At 46.3% G+C, this 27,834-nt stretch overlaps 1 protein-coding gene across 6 annotated transcripts in view; it reads left to right on the forward strand.

The window, feature by feature from the left end:
* Positions 1–27,834, forward strand: part of LOC133355385 (FERM domain-containing protein 4A-like) — a 308,322-nt gene that overhangs the window by 237,759 nt on the left and 42,729 nt on the right. For all 6 annotated transcript variants that reach the window (XM_061572640.1, XM_061572639.1, XM_061572642.1 and 3 more), the window contains 2 exons: positions 21,282–21,358; positions 26,478–26,616. In XM_061572640.1, coding sequence (XP_061428624.1) covers positions 21,282–21,358; positions 26,478–26,616 — 216 coding nt within the window. The remainder of the gene's footprint in view (positions 1–21,281; positions 21,359–26,477; positions 26,617–27,834) is intronic.

A 27,834-nucleotide genomic window follows, 5' to 3' on the forward strand; every position in this document is an offset into this window, starting at 1 on the left:
CATCTCTCAAAATTGTGCAGCGTCGCCAAACCATTCGATGGGCGGTTCAAAACCTCGGACGAATTTATTCATCGGCTCTTGCCCTCACTACCCTCCCCCACCCCCTTCCCGACAAATGACCACACCGCAGATTCACGTGAGCAGGTAGAGTGTGGGTTTACCTCCACCTGGCCGTCGTGAAAAGGAAAATCGACCCCGCCTCTCCGCTTTCTCGTGAATGCTGTGCGTGAAACTGACCTACGACCCTTTAACCTGAAGTCAGGCCAAAGGTCAAGTTTCTCCCTGTTGAAATTATCATGGAGGTGGGTGGGGGGGGGGGGGTCATCACCAACCGTGGTTCTGAGCCAGTGGCGGAAATTCCATATTCCTATGGCAGGGTGGGGGGGGGGGGTCAGTTACTTTACATAGGATGACCACTTAACTCTTAACCGCAAATTAGTACTCGTTTTATTGAGCCAAAAGGGACGATAACCTCAGTCGACCCTGCGATTTCAACCATGAGTCAAGGGCACCCAAAAAAAATAGCTCAACGCTGCCTGCAATTACAGAATCAAAAGTCCATTCAACGTTTCCTGAGCAGAGATATGCAGGGTGGTAAGGGTGGGGGGTCACTGAACTGCAGAGCGATGCACATGGAAGCAGAGCGACGTGGGGTTTTTTTTCTTCCAAGTTCCCGATGCCAGGTTTTGACCTGAAAAGCGTGGTCAGCGGCTTTTGGCTACCCACCAAACAAAAGATGGATCGCCGCAACGCGCATTCTTTCAGTCGCGATGATTCTGCGGCCGTCTGGAATGATTTTCCTTCCGATGTTATGAAGCCATCAGGAGCAGTGCATGTTTAAATCATCTCGTTTGACAAACTCACATATTTAGAACTGCTTTTTGTGTTTAGTGGCTACGTACGGTGCAAGAGAAGTTCAACCTAAAGAACCAAAGAGTATATATATCCATTTATTTATTTACGAATGGCAGCCTTACTTGGTTTCAAGTTGCTTGTTCATGAAGGCTCTGCATTGGGATGTTTGTCCGTTCGGTTAGGTATATATATCATGATGATTCTTGCTTCTAGATTTGAAGTTTTCGTGACTGCAAGGATCCATACTCTTTGGTTTTTTCGGTAAAGTCACGTAGGTGAAAAATAGAAAATCATTTAACTCACGACGTTTCGGAAGCAACACAAGCCTCCGTCATCAGGTGTAACAGCTTTGCTGGAGCTGTTACACTTGATGACGGAGGTGTAACAGCTTTACTGGAGCTGTTATACCTGATGACGGAGGTGTAACAGCTTTACTGGAGTTGTTACACTTGATGATGGAGGTGTAACAGCTTTACCTACATGACTTTACCGAAAAAAAATAAAGAGTATGATTCTTGCTGTTGTGTGTGTGATCCCAATTGAGTAATTTGCGGGTTTTTGGACTAAATTTGGACCATGACGCTAGCACTCAGGCTGGCCTGCCCTTCCTAATGAGTAGCCCAGTTGGCTACGTACTGTGCGAAAGAAGTTCAATACACATACGTGCATACGTGCATACAGTACATACGAACGTGGGCTGGGTGTAAAATGCTCCCGATTTGTCATCAGCTGTGCCTGAGACGCACGCAGAAGTTGAACCGTCCACATCGTATCGAGATGTTCGTCGTCTGGAGGACCCTTTTATTGGAACTGCACTTGCGTACTATGTTATGCTTGAGCTCATTTCAATGAAATTTCCATACCCTTCGGGTTATCTTTGGAAACCTTAAATTGTATGCAGAATGCTTGATGCGTCTTTGTATGACCTTAAAAGCAAGGCTTGCTGTATGTTGATTGTATCCACGACCAGATTTAGGGCCGAGGGGGAAGACGGGGGGGCAAATGTGGCATTTGTCTAGGGTCCGAAACTACAGAGAGACCCACACACACATAATAAATCGTCCCTTATTTTTTTGTAATTTATCTCGAAAAATAATGATGTTGATCAATTCCGTTGTGTTAATATAAACAATAAACACAATGCTACATGTATTGATGTATTGATTGCTGTTTTATGACCTTTATTGTAATTACATTCTCCAGTTTTAACAGGGTGACATTAATTGACCCCATACTGTGTCGTGCCTAAAATGATTTCTCCAGTTTAAAAACCACAAGCGTAATATTGCAAAAAATATACTCTTATCTGCACAGTATAAGCTGTTTAAATTACGAGTGGGGTTTTTGTAATTACTGTGTATGTGTTTCTTTCGATCTGATAGAACTTGGAATTATTGTTGGTTGCTGTACAAAAGGTAGCTTTGTTATACAGTTTCCCCCCGTTAAAAATGTTGAGCTTAAATATATATTCTCTGTGTGTATGTTCTCTCAAGCATGTGATAATACAACTCTATTTAGAAGTAAAGAGATGACAGCATAGACAAATTAGTCGTTTATTTATGGAATCTGACAGCTCATTCTGAGCGGCCCTCTTTTGGTTTGTGGGGCAACTTTGTTTGTAATGTTTTATAAGCTTTGAAAAAAAATCACACAATTACACAGTAAAATAAACAGAAACCTATTTCTTGTTACAACCCTAAAGAGGTGGATGTCTCGTATACATGCTACACCAACCCCTGCCTCCAATTGTATGGAATACATCAAAATCAGAATAGCAAGAAAAAAACTGTTGACCGTATTCAAGTCAGTTTAACATGAAGGCTTTCGCGACCAATATAATCCGCTATATTGGTGTTTTTTGGGTTAGATCGTGTCAATAGAACCCGCCACCACCCGACACAGCTGCGAAAACGTTGTTGGATTTACTCTCCAACACACCGGTGTGCTGTACTAATAACGAATTTGCATGTTCTGTTTACGTGACAAACCTTACTATTTGGCTGTGTTGGGTGGTGGCGGGTTTAACGACACATTTATATTTACGCGATCTAACCCAAAAAAAACCCTGTATTATGTATTCAAGTAAAAATTAATAAACCGTAGAAAAGTGCTACCTTACAGGATGACATCATTGTCTTTGTACTGTTCGCATTTGACGTTCTCTGGTCTGACACTGGTGGGAGAAGGCCATATAGAAGGCTCTTTCTGGTGTAGGCCAATGAGTTTCAAAGACAATGCATATATAATAACATCAGAGCATGTTTGCTTGCATGTTCACCACAAGTACGTGTGGTTAATGCCGACATGATCCCTTGCAAAAGGTTTCTATTTGGTGTCTGAACATCTTGACACCCCCGGTTTTATGATCAGAAAGGGTAAACACCTCTTAATTTTCATACAATAAAAAAGCTACTTTAAAAAATCAATCATTTCCAGCCATTCCCAATCCATTTGGTGTTTGAATATCTAAACACCCACTGTTGTATTGCCAGAAAGGGTAAAACCCATTAGAAATTTTCATACAATAAAAAAGCTATATTTCCAGCCATTCCCAATCCACCAATGGATTAGTGCTTGCCCACACCTTGTCGGTAAAAGGGGACTGGTTTGTAGCATCTGATGCCACTGAGGTTGGCCGTGGCTGGGAATGGAACTTATGTAGCTTGATACTCTTAGGTTTTTTCGGTAAAGTCACGTAGGTAAAAAATTTAATTCTTCTTCTTTAGTGCTGCCTAACGGCGTGTGCGACTTCACGATGATATTGGTCCCGGTCTAGCACGGCGTGTAGAGTTTGTGCTGTTGTTAATTGTAGCCATGTTTTGATGTTACTGAGCCATGTATAATAGAAATAAAATAAAATAGAAAAAAAAAAATTTGTTTATTTCTATTATTACTTTTATTAATTAAAATAAAATTCTTTTATTTTATTTTCTATTACTACTTTTATTAATTTTATTTTATTTTTTACCTACGTGACTTTACCGAAAAAACCTAAGAGTATGAATCCTTGCAGTCACGAAAGCTTCAAATCTAGAATTATGTGGCTTGGTTGATGTCACGCAGCAGGCTCCTGAACAACCGTGCCACCACCCATCCACTCCCAGTACGTATTGCCAGCAAGGATAAACGCCTCTCGTTATTGTTCATACTTTCATACTGGCCCAAAAAAAAAGGAGGTCCCACAGACACATGATGACATCAGCGTGCCGGTACGTTTCTCTTATCGGCGGATGTGGAATAAAAGTTTAACTTTTATAGAAGCCAGAGAGAGTTACAGGGGAGGAGGAGGGAGGGAAGGAGGGGGAGGGAGGATGATTTCGAGGAGGTGGAGTTAAACATTGTGACATCATCACCAGTGACTAATCAGACGCCGTCACTACAGCAGGCAGGGAGGAGGGAGGGGGTGAGTTTGGAGCCTGACTCCTGCCGTCACAGCCTTGTGCGCAGCTTGAGCTCTGGGAAGGAGAGGGGATGGAGGTTGGGGGTAGAGGCTGAAGGGGGCTACTCATCGCTCAGTGCTCACGACGCAGAGTGGGGTCGGCTCTGATCAACTCTGTCGATCGCCGTTGTCGCCGCGATTGCTTTCCGAGACGACTTGAGACACGGGGGGCAAACCAGCGACATCGACAACAACATCGTCGCTGCGATGAGCCGTGGAACGCTGTGGGATTACTCGAGTCTTTCGCTTGTATGAGGTATGAGCGCCGCTGTTGTTGTTGTGAGTTTTTTGTTTGGTTTCGGGTACCTGTTTTGTGTGGAATAGATACTGTACGGGTAAAGCTAGTATATGCGGGTAAGCAGTGGCGCAGTGGTTAGTGCACTGCACGATATATTATCTTATCTTAGGTATATGCGTGTACATATTGTGCTGAGAGCGTGCCTATGTTAACCTGTAAGGGCATAGTTGCTTCAATGAATCCGTGCGGTGTTTTGAGTGAATTCATGTGCAAGCTACGTGGGCAATGACTACATCTAAACTATGAACGACTATTTTTTTTTACGTGACCACGTAAGGCCCCACTGAGCTTTACAGCTATTTTTTTGTGTCAGAAGAGACCTGTCCATCACAAATGACAGCTCAGCGAAGTGGCTCGTCACGTGCAAGATGTATAGCTGTAGCCACATAATCTAAACGCGTGATGTCGATTTCTAAACGTGGAGCTGGGGGGGTTGGGGGAAACCCGGAGGACCTGGGGTAAAATCCACGCCACCACGGGGAGAGAAAGAGAGACGCAAACTCCAAATATACAGCAGCAGCAGGCGTCAGGGTCGGGATCGAACCCACGACCTCCTGTATACCAGGCGAGGTAGTTAACATCTCCTAGCCACCGTGATGATGATGATGAGAGAGAGACACGCAAACTCCAAATATACAGCAGCGTCAGGGTCGGGATCGAACCCACGACCTCCTGCATACCTGGCGAGGTAGTTAATATCTCCTAGCCACCGTGATGATGATGAGAGACACACAAACTCCAAATATACAGGAGCAGCAGGCGTCAGGGTCGGGATCGAACCCACGACCTCCTGTATACCAGGCGAGGTAGTTAACATCTCCTAGCCACCGTGGCGACCATCTCTCGTTTGGAACTCTGTCGTGGGTCCAGGATGACTTCCTTTCCACCGAGACTCTGCGAGTTCTAAGACAGATGGTCATAAAGTGATTTCCTGCTCAAATGAGCTTTCAGACATTCGTTCTCATCTCCTGTTTACAGCCCTTATCCGGTGGTGGAATTTCCACATTTGTACGGCAGGGGAGGGAGGTGAAGTCTCCATAGGACAACCACTGGTTGTTGACTTTTTGACAAAGCGGTGTTCATTTTTATCAACCCCAGATGGATGATGGGCTGAGTTAACCACCACACCCTCCCCCAACCGTGATGTTCACTCATAATAACCCGCCGATTTGCAAGCTGCCTGTTCAACCGCTGAGCCAGCCAGCAATGACATTGCGCAGACGGTGAACATTTATATATACAAAGACAAAGATCCCCCGTATAGCCTTAACAGACTGTAGGGGCAAGTGCTGTTAGCGAGCACTTATGAAGGCCAGAACAGTACACGAGGGGGTTGGGTGGCCAGCACCACGCCCGACCACCTTTGTCTCCCCAGTGACGATGTTTACACATCGCACCAGGTACTCATTTAATGCTTAGTCGACCTAGGGGAGGCCCAGGACCGGTTCAAATAATCGTCACTGGTGTTAGTCGTGAGCGGGAATCGAACCCGGGTCGCCAGGTTCATAGCGCAGCGCGCTAACCGCTACACTACCGCTCCCCACCATATACACACACAGTATTACACGTGTAGAATTGAACGGTAAGAATATAAATGTTTGTGACTATTTGTTTGACTGTGCCTGGGTGGTATAGAGTGTGCTCTGTGTGTGTTTTGACAGCACACTGACTTGATGGTGGGGAGAGTGTTTGCTTAGCTGTGGTGCTTTTCTTACCATGCCGGACACTGGCCACCCATCCCTGCAGTTTTGTTTCTGAAAAAACAAAACTGGAGTGCAAAATCGTAGACGTTCAATTCACAGGAATAAAACAGTCTCTCCACAAATCTCATGGAAGCACGCACGGTACGCTACATTAAGTCACTCTCATTTTTTTGCAGGGACCCCATCAACATCTTTTTTTGGGAACATTAAGGGTTTGAAATATATATAATTCGACATTTAAAGAGACGGTTTTGCAATAGAGATAATGAAGAATGTGAAATTGTCCAGGGGAGGTGGGGGATGCGTTTTTTATTAAGTCCGTGTACTGTGCCATGAACCCGATGACCGCATGTTTTCTTTGTCGTCACGGCAAACATCAGTTGTGAGTGGGATCCGAACTGATCCACTTCACCAATCCATCCTGGCCACCAGCGTGATGAAGATATAGTCAAGCGGTCCTTGTGGACTGACAGGGTGGGGTGAGGTGTTCATCCAGCAGTGGATTGATGAAGGCTTCTCAATAATTTTTTTGGTGAAATCCTGAAAAAAAGTTTTGTTTGGTGACTTGTATCTAAGAATTTAGTTTTTTCGTAAACGTAAGTACGGGAAGTAGGAGTGGTGGTACAGCAGTTAGGAGCCTCCTGCATACCATCAACCAAGCCACCTGAGTTCCATTCCCAGCCATGGCCAACATCAGTGGCATCAGATGCGACAAACTGGTCCTGCCCCCTCCCCACTCCCGCGATAAATCACCGACCTTCATTGACCAGCGCGGTGAAGTATGGTCGAAAAATGTCCCCATTGACCGATGAGGTGTGGGCAAGCACTCTTCCATTGGTGGCTTCGGAATGGCTGGAAAGTATTGATTTATTAAAGTAGCTTTGTTATTTTTCGATTTAAAGCTTTCGTGACTGCAGGGATTCATCTTCTTGGTTCTTTCGGTAAAATCACGTAGAAGGGAAATAATAAAATAATAAAAATAAAACATTAAATAATTCTCACGACGTTTCGGCCACAACGCAAGCAGCCGTCCTCAGGTGAAGACCAGGAAACATTCAGACGCTGTCTCCCCGACAGACCTGGTCTTCACCTGAGGACGGCTGCTTGCGTTGTGGCCGAAACGTCGTGAGAATTATTTTATTATGTTTTATTTTTATTATTTTATTACTTCCCTTCTACGTGACTTTACCGAAAGAACCAAGAAGATGAAGCTTTGTTATTGTATGACAATTTATAATGAGTTTTACCCTTTCTGGCAATACAACAGTGGGTGTTTAGATGTTCAGACACTAAATAGAAACCTTTTGTAAGCAATCAAGTCTGCATTAACCACACTTACTTGTGGTGAACATGCAAACAAACACGCTCTGATATGATACGTATTGTAATTGAAACTGATTGGCCTACACCAGAAACAGCCTTCTGTGTGGCCTTGTCTCACAAGTGTCAGACCAGGGAACGCCAAAAGGCGGACAGTACAAAGAAAATAATGTCATCCTGTAAGGATGCACTTTTCTACGGCTTATTCTGAGCATTTATAGCTCGGGGTGAGCAGCTACATCACGGAACATTTTTTTGCCAGTATCAACGTATGAAAAACAAGAATAGGTTTTACCCTTTCTGGAAATAAAACATACGTTAAGATGTTCACCACAAGTACGTGTGGTCAATGCAGACTTGATTCTTTGCAAAATGTATCGTTTTGGTGTTTGAACATCTTTATATCTGTTTTATTGCCACAAAGGGTAAAACATATTCTTATTTTTCATACCACGATACTGGCAAAAAAGTTCCCATGACATAGCTTCGTTATTGCTCTTTAAATATTCAAATATTGGTTTAGTGATGGCGATGAGCCGCCTTTGGTACGTGTCCCGATGCTGCTGCCACCACCACCATGTCAAGGCACGTTAATCATCAACAGCAAATCCCGGGCCGATTATACCTGTGGGAAACTGCCACCCACAACAAGATTACGTACTCAGGCATTGCTGAGCGAGTAATTGTTATGCGAGATGCTCCCCGTGTCGGCCGGGCCGGCCGTGTGACCTTTCTGATCTGTCCACATTCCTGTGCAGTAAACTCACTGCACAAGAAAGCCACAGCTGTGTTTAAGTGTAAATGTAATGTTAGAGAGTTTCTTCAGCGGTGTGGTCGAAGTCACATATCCCACCGTCAACTTGTTCGCCCTGACCAATTAACCGCCGCTGGGTTTTTGTTGTTGTGCACTAAGGTGTCAACTTTCATTTTCTATGGATGTTCACATATCTGACCTCGGTCACCAGCGAGTGGGATATGCGACATTGTCTTGTAGAGATGGTCCAGTGCCGGCCGACCATGTGGCCTGTCTGACAAGTCCACATTCCTGTACAAGAAACCCACATCTGTGGGAAAGTAAATGTAATTTTAAGGGGTTTCTTCCGCAGTATGGTAGAAATTTCGATTTAAAGCTTTCGTGACTGCAGGCATTCATCTTCTTGGTTCTTTCGGTAAAGTCACGTAGAAGGGAAATAATAAAATAATATTATTTCCCTTCTACGTGACTTTACTGTTCGCAATGACCAATTAACCGCTGCTGTGTTTTGTGCACTAAGGTGTAAACTGTCATTATCTACGGATGTTTACACATCTGACCTTTTCACATATCCGTCCTCGGTCGGAAAACAATAGTATTAATGCAATTTGTAACGCGCACATTATTTCACGAACATACATGATGGTGGCTCACCCAATGCTTGTTGCGTCAACTGTAAGGCAAATCTTTCACGCAGGATGAACTTTGGTCTTTCACTTCTGTCACGTTGATGATGTCGCTTTCCTATTTTGGAATAATCCGAACAATTTATGTTATTTGTTGTAATGGTCCAAAATTGAATACCTCGGCTAAGTTGTAGCATTTTTTTCGGATTAACCCGTGAATGGAGATCATATATTTTATTCATAATAAAGGTTTTTGGATTAGATCGCGTAAGTATAAATGTGTCGTAACCCTCCACCACCCGACACAGGCAGTAAGGTTTGGCACGTAAACAAAACGCGCCAATTAGTTACTACTTTAGCCCACCAGCGTGTTGGAGAGTAAATCCACAACATTTACAATTTGACTAGTACGACGTTTCGCTGGTAATTACATCCAGCATCAGCGGGCGATTTGCCAGAATATAAATTTACTATTCTGGCAAATTTCTGTGTCGGGCGGTGGAGGATTACGACACATTTGTACTTACGCGATCTAACCCAAAAACCTTTATTATGAATAATATTGGTCGCGAAAGCCGGGCGGGGGAGGATTACAACACATTTGTACTTACGCGATCTAACCCAAAAACCTTTATGATGAATAAAATTGGTCGCGAAAGCCTACGCGTTAAGCTCACATCCTTTATATCCACATATAAGTTTAATGTAAAACGGAGACCATCTTTATCTTAGTTTAGTTGTGATATTTGTAATGCGCATGACTTGCAGGTTTTACAAAATTTCGTTTAAGAGAAGAAAAAAAATTCACTTTTTACAAAATAGTAACAGAAAAGTGAGAGTTTAATGATCTGCAGCGCCGCGACGCGTGCTATGTAATCAACGCAAGACGCGTCGTGTGAATGAAACCACCACCATAATCGCAAAAGTCGTACCCGGCTGGCTTTATGGTTCCATTGCTCTCTGGTCGTTTCAATGCCATTGGCTCCGACGTCAAAACTAAATCGACTTATCGACGCTCCTAAGAGCAGCGAGAGCCGTCCGCACGGCTGCCTTGTTTGTCACTGCTGTCGTGCCGATGCTTTTATGGCTGCCGGTGCCGTGGTCCGATTTCCCCGTGGCACCAAGCGAGAGGTGACAGCGGCAATTCGTCGTCCGTGTCTCGCACGCACACGCCGGTGGATGGAGGAGGTCAGTGCATTCCATTTAGTCAAAGTTACCGACTTTTTCCCAGCAAGCCGGTCTAGCAGAACACGATTGCGCACAATGATTCAACAGATACTCATTCCTGATTAGTAATCTATTTAGCAACCAAAAAAAATACACACGCCGTGACTTATGAGCGGTGTTGCATAAGTCTGTGCGTGCGTGTTACGTGTCTGGAAGTGAGTTTAGGTGTGTTCGTGGGTGTCGACTCAACATCAAATGAGTTACATACCTGGTGAGGTGTGGAGTAAACATCGCTACGAGGGAGATAAAGGTGGCCGAGCGTGGTGCTGGCCACAAAGCCCCACGTGTGCCGTGACGGCCTTCGTAGATGCTCAAGAACAGCACTTGCCCCAACAGTCTGTTAAGATTGTAAATGTTGTGGCTTGGCTCTCCAACACACCGGTGTGCTGTACGAGTGACGAATTGGCACGTTCTGTTTACGTGACAACGACACATTTATATATTTACACGATCTAACCCAAAAAAAACCTGTATTATGGAAGTCTGTTAAGGCTATACGGGGATCTTTGTCAAAGTGTGGGGAGCGGTAAATTAGCGATTGGCACACAGCGCTACAGACCTGGTAACCCGAGTTTGATTCCCGCTCACAACCAAAATCGGTGACAAATATCTTAACCGGACCTGGACCTCCCCTAGGTAGACTCAGCCTTAAACATTAGCACTGGGGAAGCAAAGGCCGTGGTGTTGGCCAACCCATCCCCTCGGGTGCTGTCGACCTTAATAGGCGCTCGCTAAGAACACTTTCCCCGGCTCGTGTATCGCAGTACTTTTACACGACACATTCACAACTCCAACCGATTAGCTGCCCACACCCAGTGTACCAATTTGTGCATCGTGGTGTGAACTGTCGTTTTTTCATGGATCTTCACAAATCTGACCCCTTAACATATTCGCCTGCTACTCCACTCACTCCCCAGCGGGTCGGATATGCGACGTTTGTGCCGTACACACGTCCGGTTGCGTGTTGCAAGATGCGACCGACCGAATGTGAATTCCTGTACTGCAAGAATAATGTTTTTGAGTTTAGAGTTTAGGCCGCCTCAGGCTGAGTGCTTACACCGCAGTGGCGAGATGTTAACTACCTCGCCTGGTATACAGGAGGTCGTGGGTTCGATCCCGACCCTGACGCCTGTTGTATATTCGGAGTTTGCGTGTCTCTCATCATCATCACGGTGGCTAGGAGATGTTAACTACCTCGCCTGGTATACAGGAGGTCGTGGGTTCGATCCCGACCCTGACGCCTGTTGTATATTCGGAGTTTGCGTGTCTCTCATCATCATCACGGTGGCTAGGAGATGTTAACTACCTCGCCTGGTATACAGGAGGTCGTGGGTTCGAGCCCGACCCTGACGCCTGTTGTATATTCGGAGTTTGCGTGTCTCTCATCATCATCACGGTGGCTAGAAGATGTTAACTACCTCGCCTGGTATACAGGAGGTCGTGGGTTCGAGCCTGACCCTGACGCCTGCTATATATTTGGAGTTTGCGTGTCTCTCATCATCATCACGGTGGCTAGAAGATGTTAACTACCTCGCCTGGTATACAGGAGTTCGTGGTTTCGAGCCCGACCCTGACGCCTGTTGTATATTTAGAGTTTTGCGGTGTCTCTCTCCCCGTGGTCGCGTGGATTTTTCTCGGGGTCCTCCGGCTTTTCTCTCCGCCCTTAGAATCAACAACGTGCGTATTTGGCTGCTACAAATGTCCACATGAATATGAGCCGCTTCGTTTGAGATATCATCGTTTGCGGTCGCTCGATTGCCGCTGAAAAAAATAGCTATATGGCTCAATAGCGGGCCCTTACCTGGTAAGATAAAAAACTATAAAGTTTAGTTTTAGTTTATATCGTGAAGATGAGTAAGTAAGTAAGAACGATGTGCGATGGTGCAGTGCCCCGAGCATGCCTCCGGCTCTCGCTCTCTCCACGGGAATGTTGGCTCGGAGCCACCAACAGATATACTACAGGCGGACGTGGATATATTCTGACTTTTGACTCGTTTTGTGGGTGCGTTGATGGTCACCCACTCCCACCCCGTGGTGTGCTGTACCGGCCTTCATAGGTGCCTCTCGCAAACAGCACTTGCCCCAACAGACTGTCATAGGCTATACGGGGGATCTTTGTCTGTGTGTTGCTGGCCACCCACCCCTCTATTGTGCCGTGCCGGCCTTCATAGGTGCCTCTCGCTAACAGCACTTGCCCCAACAGTCTGTTGCAGCTATACGGGGGTATACAGTATTTGTTTTGGTGGAGAGTGGTGGCGCAGGTGTTAGCACGCTACGCTACGAACCCGTTTAGCTCGGTTCGAATCCCGCCGACGGCCACCAACACCAGTGACGATTATCTAAACTGGTCTCGGGACTCCCCTAGGTCGGCTCGGCCTCAAATGAGTACCTGGTGTGGTGTGAAAATATCACCGTCTGGCGTAATGTTCGCCACCCACCCCCTCATGTGCCACGGTGCCGTCCTTCATAGGTGCTCACTGATATTTTTAAAAAAAGCTCAATACTTTCCACAATAACTCTGTGACCTTGACAGGAAAACAATAAAATAGGCGACGTTTCGGGCAATAGCCCTTCATAGGTGCTCGCTTAACGGCACTTGCTTGGCCAGGCAAATCCATGAGGCTGTAGAAAGGATCCTTGGTCTTCCCATGACATCCTTTGCGCAAAAAAAGTGCAGTGTTTATCTTCCATTGGTGGCCATTGGTTAAAATTCCACTTTCACATGGCAAGGATGAATGTCATCAATGAAAATGTTGGCTTTTCACGGCGGTGGGGGGGGGGGGGTGTAGCCTCTTCTCCAGTTGGCGGGCCACATTATTGACCCCGCAGGGATGATGGGCTGAGCGAGTACCTTGTGAGGATTTAATTGACGACATTCTGATGAAAACCAGTTGAACCAACCCAGCCGGTCTATGTTACTCTCTGCACAGTCGATGGTTATTGCACGTGTACACGTGTGTGTTGCTACTCTTAGGTAAAGTCACGTAGGTAAAAAAATTAATTAAAATTAATAAAAGTAATAATAGAAATAAAATAATAAATCACGACGTTTCGGGGGCAACACAAGTCTCTGTCATCAGGTGGGACCGTCACATCTAGATTCACTGTATCAAGTGAGGCAAAGATTCCAAGATACAAGTTCTTAAATACATGGGTATGACCTTGTTATCGCGGCATCTCTTGAGGAAGGCCAGCGTCTCGAGAAGCTGTGACTTCTTGTCTCGTTGTCTGTTAACAAGTATAACCCGTAAAAACAAAGTTTTTCACTATAAATCCTTTATATGCGTGGCGTCTAGAGTCCTCTCGTCCTCTGGCTTGAGATGGCTGCCACCTATGGGTCAGATGATTGCATTGCACCATTAAGCATTTGGTAATTAAATATAATATTTTTGTCCTTAAAAGTGTAAAATTTTGGAGAAAAAAAATTTCACGAACATTTATTGTCACGCACAACGAGTCTGTGTGGAAAATGTCAGCTCGATTGGATCACGGGAAGTGGGTTAAAAAACGACCGAAAGATTTGCACAGTCCTAAGCAAGCAAGCGAACTTAATATAAAGGATTTAAAAACCTCGATTTAAAGCTTTCGTGACTGCAGGGATTCATCTTCTTGGTTCTTTCGGTAAAGTCACGTAGAAGGGAAGTAATAAAATAATAAAAATAAAACATAATATTAATAATATTATGTTTTATTTTTATTATTTTATTACTTCCCTTCTACGTGACTTTACCGAAAGAACCAAGAAGATTTAAAATCTCTAACAGACAGGTGGAATTCTTCCCCGTAGTGTTGTTGCTCACGAGCTGTAGTGGTTAGCGCGCTGCGCTACGAACCCGGCAACCCAAGTTCGATTCCCACTCACGGCCAACACCAGTGACGATTATCTGAATCAGTTCTGGGGATCCCCTAGGTCGACTCAGTCTCAAATTAATACCTGGTGCAATGTGTAAAAATGGCCATTAGGGAGACAAAGGTGATCGGGCGTGGTGCTGCCGAAGTGCTGCTCGCTAACAGCACTTGCCCCAACAGCATGTTAGACGATGCGGGCGATATTTGTCTCTGTATGTAACTACATGTGAAAGTCAAAAGTGTATTTACGGTAAAAAAAAATACATGGTCCTTAATGTTCAGCCCACGATTGCGTCATGTTTTACTGTGCCGTGCGGCGGTGGTTGATGACTGTGCATGTGGCTGCCTGTAATCCAGCACTGTGGAGGCAGCAGCAGCAGCAGCGAGGGTTGACGGATCACACGCGGATGTTGTAAAACTCCCTTCCCGCCGGTGTCGATGAGGAGGTGCCGCACTACCCTGGCTCGCCAGGGGAGGGCGGCACAGCAAGTGTGGCCTAATCGCCATCTGTTTCCATCTGTACAGGGGATAGAGTGTTGACCCCCCGCGCAAGGCGTGGGTTAACTCTGGTTGCTTCGGTGTATTACCACGTGTGTAAACACTCATTAATTGGCTGAAAACATCTTTAAAAAAATAAAAGCCCTGCTGAAAAAGAAGTTTGGCTTTCCTGGATATGTAGGTAAATAAAATAAGCGTAGTCGACTGATGCAGCTTTTTTGCGGGTCTCATTGAACAGACGAAAGCCATGTGGATGAACGTTAACCCAGTGTGCATTCACTCAATGCAGTGCAGACAGTGGATGGTTCAATCTCCCCACAGATGTGTGATGATTTTTGCAGGGAATTACCAAATGGTGCTGTTCGCTATACGGTGGGACATTAAGGGTGCTTTGTAACATCATCATTTGCAAGCATTAAACCATTGTAGGCTACTGTTATAGCCCAAAGCCCAATTCTTAAGAAATAGCACACAGCTAAAATATAAAAATGTAATCGTTTCAATTATGTAGGAAGCTGTGAATTGAATTGACCTGTTCACTGCTGTGGTTGTGAAATCTGGACAGTTTTACAGCGTACAGAATACTGTGCACCCCAGTGTGTGTGTGTGTATATGGGGAGCGGTTGGAGCAGTGGTTCGTGAACCTACACACCACGATGCCGGATAACCCGAGTTGGATTTCCCACCCATACACGTCAGTCGCAAGTGGTATCCGAACTTGTCCTGGATCCTCCCCTAGGTCAATGTGAAGTGGATACCCGTTCCAGTGCATACACTTTAGCACTGGAGGTACACATACCCAGCTGGGTAATGGTACTATCGAAATAACACTCAAATTGTGCTGTGCTGGCCTTAATAGGTACTCTCTAACAAACGGGGATCGTGTGTGCACATGTGGAGGAGCAGTTGGCTCTATGTATGTTGAACTTCGTTCACACCGTACGTAGCCAACCGTACTAATCGGAAGTGCGGGGGACGGACAACAAACTAAACACAAAGAGCAGCTTTAAAGAAATTAATTTTCAATCTGGATGATTTAAAAGTGCGGAGACTCCAGTGGCTTTCTAATTTCGGAAAGGAAGAGCGTTCCAGACGGCCGCAGAAGCGCATCTGAAAGTATATTCTTAGGTTTTTTCGGTAAAGTCACGTGATACAGCAAGCGTGCTGTGACGGTTCCACCTGAAGACGGAGGCTTGTGTTGCCTCCGAAACGTCGTGATTTTTATTTTATTTTACTTTTATTAATTTGAGTTTTTAAAAAATTTACCTACGTGACTTTACCGAAAAAACCTAAGAATATGAATCCTTGCAGTCACGAAAGCTTCAAATCTAGAAGCATCTGAAAGTGTGTGATGCTGCAGTGAACGTCTTTGTTCGATGGCGAGCCGCAAGCCGCTGCGAGGATGACCGGAGTTTGCATGATGATGGTTTATCATCCTTGATGAGATCAGCAAGGTATTGTGTTTCATTTGTGGTCAGCACTTTGTGTGTGTAATGAGTGCGACCTGCACTAACCCAGCGACCCAGATTGGAATCCTGCTCACGGCCACCAACACCAGTGACGAATTATCTGAACTAGTTTTGGGCCTCCCCTAGGTCGACTCGGCCTTAAATTAGTACCTCGTGCAGTGTTTAAACATTGCCACCAGGGAGACAAAGGCGGCAGGAAGCAGCGGTGATATTTCAAACAAACAAAACCCATGCTTGACCGAGCATGCATTAATACGGCAGTGTAGAAGCCCAAACATTTTTTTTTTACTTTTGTAAGCTTTGGGCTACGCTTTTTTTTTTCAAAGAAAGAAAACACCCCCGAGGTTTGACCTACATGCGCAGAGGGACCGCAGTGTTCGCGGCACGCGTGCCACTACTGCGTCCACCCACGGCATTACAAAGTGCTGCTGAGGGCGGCCCGGCTGAACGAACGCCGGTAGCCCAAAGTATGACCATTCTTATTTGTCATACTTTGATACTGGCAAAAAGGTCTCATGATGTAGCTGTTCACCCCGAGCTATAAATGCTCTGGTAGTGGCATTGTCTTTGTATTGTTCACATTTTGGCATTCGCTGGTCTGACACTGGTGAGACTAGGCCATAAAGAAGGCTGTCTCTTGTGTAGGCCAATCAGTTTCAAATACAATGCCACATATAATTATCAGAGGGTGTTTGCTTGCATGCTCACCACAAGTACGTGCGGTGAATGCAGTACTTAATTCCTTGCAAAAGGTTTCTATTTGGTGTTTGAACATCTTAACACGTCCTGTTTTATTGCCAGAAAGGGTAAAACCCCTGTTCTTCTTTTTTTCTTGCCGGTAGCTCCACCTTTGGCAAAGAGAGCGAGCCTCGCTCGGCCCAGTTGAAGTGAGCAGCATAGCCCGGCTATGGCCGTTCGGTCGGCCTGGTCAGAACGGCCGTGAGAATCCGTGATGAGCACGGTTGACTATGTGGGGTGCGAAAGAAGTTCGGCTTACTGTAACATACGGCGTGCACTCGGCAGATGAACTCACCTACAAGCCACGAGAGGCGCCACACACTGGCAGGCTTTGCCTTTTCAGCGTGTCAAACTTGTCCATGACAAGAATACTCATCATGACAGACAAAAAAGTTACAATTTTATGGGAAACTCTGAGTCTCACATGGAACATCAACTGGTCAACGTTGGGCCAACGGTTCCAACCAGAGGTCGCAATCGGGTACCCGATACCCGTACCCTACCCGATACCCGGCTACCCGTACCCGGCCGGGTACCCGGCCGGGTACGGGTACCCATTTGCGACCCTGGTGCGGCCAGGTACGGGTACAGGTAAGGAATCAAAACCCGTTTGCGACCTCTGGTTCCAACCTGGCTTGGACAAATGCAGTTCTTCAGGAACCGCCAATGGTTTTTGTTGCATAACGGGCAAAGTGTGGGGGGGGGGACTGCTTTATGCACACGTTTCTGTGTGTTGCCAGAAACCAAACGTGTACGAATATAAACCGTTGGCAGTCGATGGATGGGGCTGAATAAAATGCAAATATTTGTAATAGAATTTAGCGATGAGCATCTTCGTTTTTTTCCTTATATCTGTACGGTACACAGACGCGCCATCCACTCTTGGCTTCGCTTGCTGCCTCGTTTGCATTTATATGATTTCGATTATTTTGGCTGCTATAAATTTTCACGTAATAAGCTACTTTGTTGAGCTATCATTTGTGGCCAGGTCACTTCTGAAAAATAAGCTAATAGCTCAGTGGGCTTTAACTGGTAAGATTAAAATAGTTTAGTCATTATTTTTTTTTAAGTGATTTGTTTACCTTTCCTATACTTTGCACTCCTGTTGTGTTTTGTACTGTTTGTTGCTGTAACGTTCTGGGACCCTGTGCCCTCGAACTGGGCATCTGTGAAAAATAGTTTCATAGCTCATCGGATTCCTCCTCCAAGTATAAAAAAATTCTGATTCTGATTCACTTTCGACTCTTTAAGCCAGGCATGTCCAAAGTCCGGCCCACGGGCCAATCACGGCCCGCGGTCAGATTTCATATGGACCGCAGCTTCGGTCTTATAACGTGTTAGTTATGGCTCGCCAGCTCTGTCAGAATAAATACATCATAAAACTCATGGAATTTTAAGGTATTCTATACAGTTTGTTCAATGTTATCTGACTGAATGAAAGGCAGAATTGCGTTTTTAGAGTTGTTCACGTCTGCCTGAGTGGCTTATATTTGGTTACATTGTCATTTGAAAAATAAAGGTAATTGTGACAATGAAATTGTTTTATAACAGTGTGTGTTTCCGCGTAACTTTTGTGGTTAAAAAATGTCAAAAGGAACTATTGGCCCCCGGGCATCTTCACTTTATCAAATGTGGCCCTCTTTGCAAAAAGGTTTGGACACCCCTGCTTTAAGCGGTCTTGAGCACCAAGTCCCACACTCCCCCCCCCATCCCAATTTGCATGGCGAAGGGAGGAGATGAGAGACACACGCTACGTGCATTTGAAAACACTGCCAGGTTATCCCTCCCTTAAGCTTGCAAAGAAGAGCCCTTGAGTCCTGAAGATGCACGCTGAGCCTTATTGACTTCACACCCCACCTCCTCCTCCTCCTCTCTCGCTTTCCTCTCTTGCAGTGGCGACTTTGCCAGGGAAGGCCTGGGGGGGAGGGGGGGAGCCCATTGTTTGGGCCTTGTGTTACTTTGTCACAATTGGACACAAGTAGACCTTTGTTGTTTAAAGGGCCACTGCTGGTGGGTTTTAGAGGATGACCCACAGATTCCCGTTTAGACCTTGTGATTGAGTGGCCATTAAATAAGCCGTTTGGTGACGGTGTTTGCTCTCTGCCATATGTTTACGGCCACATTGGTGCATTTAGTTTCATTCTCACTGGGACTATTGCAGCCCTGTGATTTTTCTTGGCCACAATAGACTTGATGCCTTCCAATAGGTATCTGTTTGGTGTTTGGACATCTTAACACCTGTTTTTATTGCCAGAAAGGGTAAGGCCTATTCTTATTTTTTCATCGATAAATACTTGGATTATGAATGATAGATGCGTCACAATGGCAGGTGATTTGTCTTTACGCTCAAACAATACAAATTAACCCGTAAAAACAAAGTTTTTCACTATAAATCCTTTATATGCGTGTTCAATGGACCACAACCCAGCCCACATTGGTCTTTGAAACGGGCGGCTAGAGTCCTCTCGTCCTCTGGCTTGAGATGGCTGCCACCTATGGGTCAGATGATTGCCTACAACCATTAAGCAATTGGCAATTAAATATAAAAAAATTTACCTAAAAAGTATAAAATTTTTGAAAAAAAATTCACGAAAAGAAATTGTCACGCACAACGAGTATGTGTGCAAAGATTTGCACGGTCATAAGCGCGAAAGCAAGCAAGCAAGTGAACTTAATATAAAGGATTTAAAAAAGGGACGGCGCTCATTCGCGAGCCGATGGTGGAAATTCCACATTCCTGTATCTCTCCGTGGGACGAGCAATGTTGACTTCTCACAAAGTGGCAATCGTTTTATCGAACTCGGAAGGTATGATAGACAGAGTCAAACCTTGACCAGAATTTACAGACATTTTATCAATCCACTGCTGGTTGAAGGCGTCCCCCACACTGCGTCGGCAATGGGGGTTGTTTGAGCATGCTTCACCGTGCTGTTCGTATGTTTTTACGTTGAACTTCTTTCGCACCGTCCGTACGTAGCTAACCGTGCTAATCGGTGGCGCAGGGGAAGGGCAACAAACCAAGCACAAAAAGCGTCGAGCACTCGAGGGGGAGTGGGGGAAAGAGCGTAGAGCCCTTGCGATGAGGATCCTTGTCGAAATCCCCGCGTCAAGGGAGCAGCGTCAAGTTACCCACCAAACACGGCATGCAAAGAGCATTTCAAAGGGCCTTTGACAAAAGGCCTAGATGCGAAAACAGCTATTTAGAAATTGTTCGCACATTACAACCACGCACCTGCGATCGGCCTTGTCACACGGAGTGATGAGCACGCACACGCACACACACAAAGACAGACAAATATTCCCCCGTATAGCCTTAAAAGACTGTTGTGGTAAGTGGTGTTAGCGAGCACCTATGAAGGCCGGCACGGCACACGAAGGGCTGGGTGTCCAGCATCACGCCCGGCCGAGCTTCGTCTCCCAAGTGGCGATGTTCACACACCGCACCAGGTACTCATTTGAGGCTGAGTCGACCTAGGGGAGGCCCAAGACCGGTTCAGATATTCGTCACCGGTGTTGGTGGCCGGGAGCGGGAATCGAATTCGGGTCTCCGGGTTCGTAGCACAGCACGCTAACCGCTACACACACGCACACATGCACTCTGCAGTCCATAGACTACATGAGTGATGGTCAAAATGTTTTAGAAACTGGTTATTAATCGCGCCTGTATAATTGCTTCATAATTTCAGTATTTTATCTTATTAGCGCGTGTAATCACATATTCTGTTAATGTATAATTTATAAGCTACTTTTATTTAGAAATATCTCGTACCACTGTATGTATGTGTTAGACTTTTTGTAAAAAATAAATCTATTAAAATCAAATCTAAATACAGTAAATCTTTATGACATACGTCAATGCAAGAATGCAGATTTTAAAGGAATGGTTGACAAGTAAATCTTTATCTTGCGTGTACCATTTAGCGGTGTGCCAACATCTATATTGTGTTTGCTAAGTTATGAAATTAACTCGATTCGCCCGACAGCTCAGCTGCACGTGAATGAGAAGCGAGGATCTGTGCCCGTTCATTGCGGCGACCTCTTTTCTCGTTTTTAAAATGCAGGGGGTTCGTCAATGTACACAGCGTGGCATACATCTCCAGCTGAGTGCGCGGTGGGAGAGGGCCTCACAATCCAAAAGGTTATAAGTTCAAATCCCGGTTGGGAGGTGCACCATTCAGCCCGTTGTTCATCCGAGGCAAATCACCAAAGCTAAGCAGGCCTTGATCCTGGATAGTGCTCGGATGGGCGACCACCCCACGAAAAACAGGCGCTGTAGGCGAGGGGCGAGGGGCGAGGAGCTTGCGGATCCTTCCACAGAGAAGCTGTGGAACGTGCCAGTCTGTGTGACCCGTAGCTGGCAGCTGATGGATCACGTGGCAGCAGGGTGGACAGCAATGGGTGCAAGCGATGGGTGCAAGCGAGGTTCACTCTCTGCACTCCGCCCTGCAGGAGCTGTGCTGGAGCTTTCCTCACCCCAACGCACTCACTCTCACCCTGTGTTCCAGGTTTTCCACTGGGCGCAGCTAGAAAACCTCTTCTTCCGCGAGAAGAAGTTCTCCGTGGAAGTGCACGACCCTCGCCGGTAAGATTAATCGCGAATGCTCCCTTCCGCGCGCACGAGACGCGGGTCGGTCGCCGCTGCTGCGTTGCCAGTGATGCACGGGCACATTTAACAATAAAACTCAACACGTTCGTCAATAACAACAACATCGTCAATCACTTTAAGGGCACTACACTGTGGCGAGATGTTTACTACCTCGCTTGGTTTACAGGAGGTCGTGGGTTCGATCCCGACCCTGACGCCTGCTGTATATTTGGAGTTTGCGTGTCTCTCCCCGTGGTCGCGTGCTATACATTTCCACATGAGAAGCCGATTCGTTGAGCTATCATTTGTTGCCAGGTCGCTTCTGAGAAAGAGCTACATAGCTTAGTGGGTCTTACCTGATAAAATAAAAAATTAGTGCCATGAAGACGGGCCACTGCCCAAAGCATCGCCTATAATATTTTTATTTTTTACTTTTAATGGCCGCACACACACGGAGTGTTATTATTGACCAACGTGTTGAGTTGCTGTTGTTGTTGATTGTGCTTGTGCACCACCTCCGATTAGTACGGTTGGCTACGTGTGGTGCGAAAGAAGTTCAACACACACACACTAGCAACGCAGCGGCAGCATCGCAAGATAAGAGCGTCGAACGGTGTGGTGGCAACGTCTCGCAGTGGGACACAATTACAGGAAAGTTTTCGGGAAAAAAAATTAGTCCCCATTCGTTTATCGCCAGCTTCACGAGAATCTCTTGGGCAATATTCTACGGAGCGGACATCGCCGAGCTCGTATTCCAACAGGTTTTAAGGTTGTGTTGACGGTTCGTGTGAAGAACATCAACATCACCATCTTCATAATAATCATCATCAATATTGCGTGCGTGATGCTTCCAACTTGCAGGGCAGTGAGGTGACCATAAAGGTGGCGGCACAGACGATAAGGTTGCCGATGTCTTTAGCTCCGGGTGCTCCCATTGTCTGCCACACAACGGATGGAAAGTCCGCGTCTACCCCGGCTCCCGCAATTGGAATGTGGAATTAGCGTTGCTGTGGCTTAACCAGCAGCAGAACGAGAGAGAGACACTTTTGACTTTGGACTTTTGATTTTGCGGAACTGCGAACGAACGAAATGCGATGCCTCCTTCGATTTTGCGCCCCGCATTCAGAGAGGGGGGGGGGGGGGGTTTGGGGGGCGGTTGCCGACCACTGAAAGCGGCACGTGGTTGTTAAGCCAGCCGAGTGGTAAATGAAACGTATCGCACACGCCATCAATCCTAATGAAGATAAACCACCGGCTCTCGAGATGCACGGAGGCCCCTTCAAGTGCAAAAGAGCCCATCTTTATCTAACGAGGGTTACGGCTGCTCTTCCACATTCATTTCTTGTTTTGGGTTTTTTTTTTCCCTTCTGTGTGTGTTCATGTTTTCATCTTTATGCTCCTACGCGTCCGTGTATGTTGGGTTTTGCTAAGCACTACACCGCCGCTTGTGAGGAGAGGTAGTGTAGTGGTTAGCGCAATGCGCTACGAACCCGGCCAGCCGAGTTCGATTCCCGCTTACGGCCGATCACAGTGGCGAACACGTTCCTTCGGAGTGGGCAGGTAGGAACTTGATTGGACGGCGCATTCGTGCGATCCGTGTCACGCGGCGCAAGCTGCGTGGGGCGGCGCGTCACGTGGTGCTGAGTCCGCCAGAAGCGCTCTATGAAATACGAATTGAGGGCGAGGCTATGCACGACAGACAGACAAATAATCCCTGGTGGGCAGTGTGGAACTGTTGTTCCTACCTGTAATATCTGAGCCTGTCCTGGGCTTTCCCCTGGGTTAACTCAGCCTTTAAAAAATCACTTGGTATGAGATGTAAACACTTGAGAGTCAAAGGCTGCTGGGCGTGGTGTTGGCCACCCACCCCCTCGTGTGCCTTCATAGGTGCTCGCTACCAGCACTTGCCCCAAAAGTATGTTGAAGGCTATACTGGGAACATCATTAGACCTTCTTCTTGTTTCTTTCGGTAAAGTCACGTAGAAGGGAAGTAATAAAATAATAAAAATAAAACATAATAAAACAATTCTCACGACGTTTCGGCTACAACGCAAGCAGCCGTCTTCACCTGAAGACGGCTGCTTGCGTTGTAGCCGAAACGTCGTGAGAATTGTTTTATTATGTTTTATTTTTATTATTTTATTACTTCCCTTCTACGTGACTTTACCGAAAGAAACAAGAAGATGAATCCCTGCAGTCACGAAAGCTTTAAATCGAAATCATTAGACCTCTTTTGCCAGTACCAAAATATAATAATAGGGGTTTTCCCCTTTTTTCTGGCAACAAAACTGAAACCTTTTTACGATGATTCATGTCTGCATTAACCACAATACTTGCAGTCAAATGCAAACAAAAAACACACTATGATAATATTGGTCCACACCAAGGGACGGCTTTCTTTTGAGCCTCGACCCAATTGGTGCTCGACCAGAGGACGCACCAATTTATATATTTACGCGATCTAACCCAAAAAAACCTCTCTTATGGATGATATTGGTCGCGAAAGCCTACTTGTCAAACTGTTGTGGGGCCTTGCTTGGCACAAACAAGCGCTCACTATGAGCTGATTCGTAGCGTTGTGGTTTAAAGCATAGGTGTGATAAGAGTGCTTGGCTCACGATGATGGTTGCAAGTTTCAATCCCGTTCGGGGGTAACAACCTGTGGCCCATTGTCTCGCTGCAGTTGGTAATACGAGGAGCGTTGCTTTGCCACAAAATGAACCGTGGTCATCCACGGTTGCCCCAAAAGTATGTTGCGTGCGAAACAACTGAAAATGTCAAATGTACACCACTGGCTCAGAACGGACCCCCCACCGCTGAGAATGAGGACAACTTTGCAAAACATAAAACTCCGTGGCCTTTAAAGGAAATGTCGATGATAGGTGACGTTTTGCATAATGGCCCTTTTTCGCTGATAATTAAAACATATTCATTTTACGCTGTGATCGTTTTCATCGTAAAATTCCACGTGAAATTCGCAGCCTGTAGATGCCACGTCCCCCTTGGATTTTTACAATAATATTAAACCGTACGTTTTACCGATAACTCGTGGGCGTAATACACGTGTACATTTCTACGCGCGCGCACACACATACGCATGCGCAAAAAGCACACGCGCGTATACAGAGCTTTTTTTACGGGGGGGCAGATGCTCACTGGTGCAGTAGACTGCTCAATTGAAGGGTACTCCAGTAAATGGGCTGGGATTCGTGTTACAGCATGGTCGGCGCTTTCAGGACACGTGATTAACTTGGTCGATAGCGCAGGCACACGGCACACGCCCGCTGCCGCTACCCTCCGAGAGAGAGAGATGCATTCACGGGTTCTTGAGAATACGCTCGTGAAGTCGAAGCGTGCGTTCCTGCTCAAACGAGCATAGATGCGGTTCGCTCATCTCATTCGTTTATATCCCTGCAGAGCCACTTGGTGGAAATTCCACATTCCTATGGTGGTGGCGAGTCTCTCCTCCAACGAAACCAACCGCTGTTGTTGACTGCCCCGCAGAGACTTAGTTTACCGACCGTGCAATGATGATGATGGCAGTGGCCAGATGTTAACTACCTCGCCTGGTATGCAGGATGTCGTGGGTTCGGTCCCAACCCTGACGCCGTATATTAGGAGTTTGCATGTTCTCCCCGTGAGCGTGTGGATTTTTCTCCGGCTTCTCCGGTTTTTTCCCTCCACATTTAGAATTAACGTGCATTTAGAGTATTTGGCTGCTGTAAATTTTCACGTGATGATAATAAGGCACTTCTCGTTGAGCTATCCTTCGTGGCAGGTCGCTTCTGACAAAGATCTGTTTAGCTCAGTGGGCCTTACCTGGTAAAATCGAAAAAAGTGCTTAGTTTAGTTTTACAGTCGGTCAACCTTCTGATTTTCTGAGCCGCTACGCTCTCGCCCGCTGAGCTAGCCGGCGGGGTTTTTTGAGAATGCGAGCGCGCGTCTTTTGCCCAAGAGCGTGAATGTCTCGCGGAAGAGGAAGTGGAGGGCAGGGGCAGGAGAGGGCTGTGCGTTCAACCGACTACCCGAGCTGTCTCCGCAGGGCACATCGTCGTCTCGAACTCTGGTTCGGGCGTGCGGCCGTGTGATCTCCCGGCACGCTCGGTGGGGGGGGGGGGGCCACGATAGCGGGATGTTAACTCCCTCGCCTGGTATACAGCGGGTCGTGTGTTCGATCCCGACCCTGATGCCTGCTGTAGATATGCAGTTTGCACGTTTCTCTCTCTCCCCACGGTTGCGTAGATTTTTCTCCGGGTCCATCCGGCTTTTCCCTAAACATTTAGAACCGACGTGCATTTAGAGTATTTGGCTGCGATAGATTTCAACACGGTAAGCGACCTCCGATTTGCATGGCTTGCTACGTACGGTGCGAAACCAGTTATGGATACATATATACATGCTTCGTTGAGCTATCATTTGAGGTGAGGTCGCTTCTGAAAAATGGCTAAATAGCTCGGTGGGCCTTGCGTGGTAAAATTAAAAAAATAGTTTCGTTTGCATTGTATGAAAACTGCTGGCGTGAAGAAAAACGTGTGAGTGCCGCATGGACAGCATCTCTTCTGTATGCATGTACGTTGAACTTCTTTCGCGCCGTACGTAGCCAACCGTGCTAATTGGAGGTTCAGGGGAAGGAACCATACATATGTTGTCAAGCATGGCCATGTAGTATGTAAAAAAATTAACCCGTAAAAACAAAGTTATTCACTATAAATCCTTTATATGCGTGGCGGCTAGAGTCCTCTCGTCCTCTGGCTTGAGATGGCTGCCACCTATGGGTCAGATGATTGCCTGCCACCATTAAGCAATTGGTAATTAAATATAATTAATTTTTTCCTAAAAAACGAAAATAAATTGTCACGCACAACGAGTCTGTGTGCAAAATGTCAGCTCGATTGGATCACGGGAAGTGGGTTAAAAAACGACCGAAAAATTTGCACGGTCGTAAGCGCGCAAGCAAGCAAGCAAGTGAACTTAATATAAAGAATTTAAAAAAGGGGTTAACACTAACAGCCACAAGGCTACCTGGAAATCCATCTATTTAGTCATTTTCCTTTATTCCGTGCGGTTTTGTATTTTTTTAATTTCCTTTGTGTTTATTCATTATTTTTGTTTGCAGGGCGTCAGTGGGCCGCCGTTCGTTCGGGCAGGGTGACATCGTCGTGCACTCCTGGTACGGCACCCCGTCGCTCATCAAGGCCGTGTGGGCTATGGCCATAAGCCAGCATCAGTTCTACCTCGACCGCAAGCAGAACAAGGTAAGGAGAGGCTTTTCCCGCGTGCCTACTGGTGTGGGGGCGGCGGGGGGCGGCGGGGGGGGGGGGTTGGCGGGGGGGGGGGTCGGCGGGGGGGGGGCAGCGGGGGGGGCGGTGGGTGGGGGGGGGGCGGCCCCACCCCCACCCACCCACCCCCACCCTGGTTCTCAAACAGAGCAAGTTGGCTTGGCCCGTTATTCCCATGGTAGTAATAATAATACTTTCATTTTATATCGCATCATTCATGCCAACAGCATCCCACAACGCTGTAGATGAATTATTTCTAAAGGACCAAATCCCATGCACTGCGGTCATCTGCGTACGGTGCGAAAGAAGCCCAACATCATTGGAACCTCCTTTTCCAGGAGAAAAATATGATAATTGTTTTTTTACCCTTGACGCAAAAAGGCGTAATCTCACATGGTCCAACACCACGTGAGACTAGGCTCTAAGAAAAGCTGTCTCGGGTGTGGAGCAATCAATTTCAAGGACAGTGCATACATTATCAGAGTTGTGTTTTTTGTTTGCATTCCAACCGCAGGTATTGTGGTCAATGCAAACATGACTCCTTGTAAAAAAGGTGTCAGTTTTGTTGCCAGATTAAAAGGGTAAAAAAACAATTATCAAGCCCAACACCCTACTACCAAACTAAATCAGAAATGAATAAACAAATTCAGAAATGGCATCAAAACAGAAAGTACAAACAGCCAAAAAGTGATCACAACCTGGTCCAAGCCGGCAGCATCTGGACTGCTTGGTTCGCTTTAGCGCAAGTTAAATTAAACTAAAACTACGAACTATGTTTATTTTACCAGGTAAGGCCCACTGAGCTATACAGCTCTTTCCAGAAGCGACCTGGCTATCACAAATGATAGCTCAACGAAGTAGCTAATCGCGTGGACATTTATAGCAGCCAAATACCTGATTCTAAATGTGGACGGAAAAACCGGAGGACCCGGAGAAAAATCCACGGAACCACGAGGAGAACGAGAGAGACATGCAAACTTGATATATGCAGCAGGCATCAAGAGTCGGGATCAAACTCACGACCTCCCGCACACCAGGCGAGGTAGTTCACATCTCGCCACCATGGCGCCCCAAAGTTTATAAGTGGAGCTATAGGTGCAGTCCTGAAATGTTTTGCTCGCACAACTGCTCGCGAGCTCTATAGACTGCCCCTCTAAGAGGGTATTTGGCCTACTCGTCCATGCCGGTCAGACG

This window comes from Lethenteron reissneri, chromosome 51, assembly GCF_015708825.2.
Source record: "Lethenteron reissneri isolate LAM-NWPU_2019-01 chromosome 51, ASM1570882v1, whole genome shotgun sequence".
NCBI lineage: Eukaryota > Metazoa > Chordata > Hyperoartia > Petromyzontiformes > Petromyzontidae > Lethenteron > Lethenteron reissneri.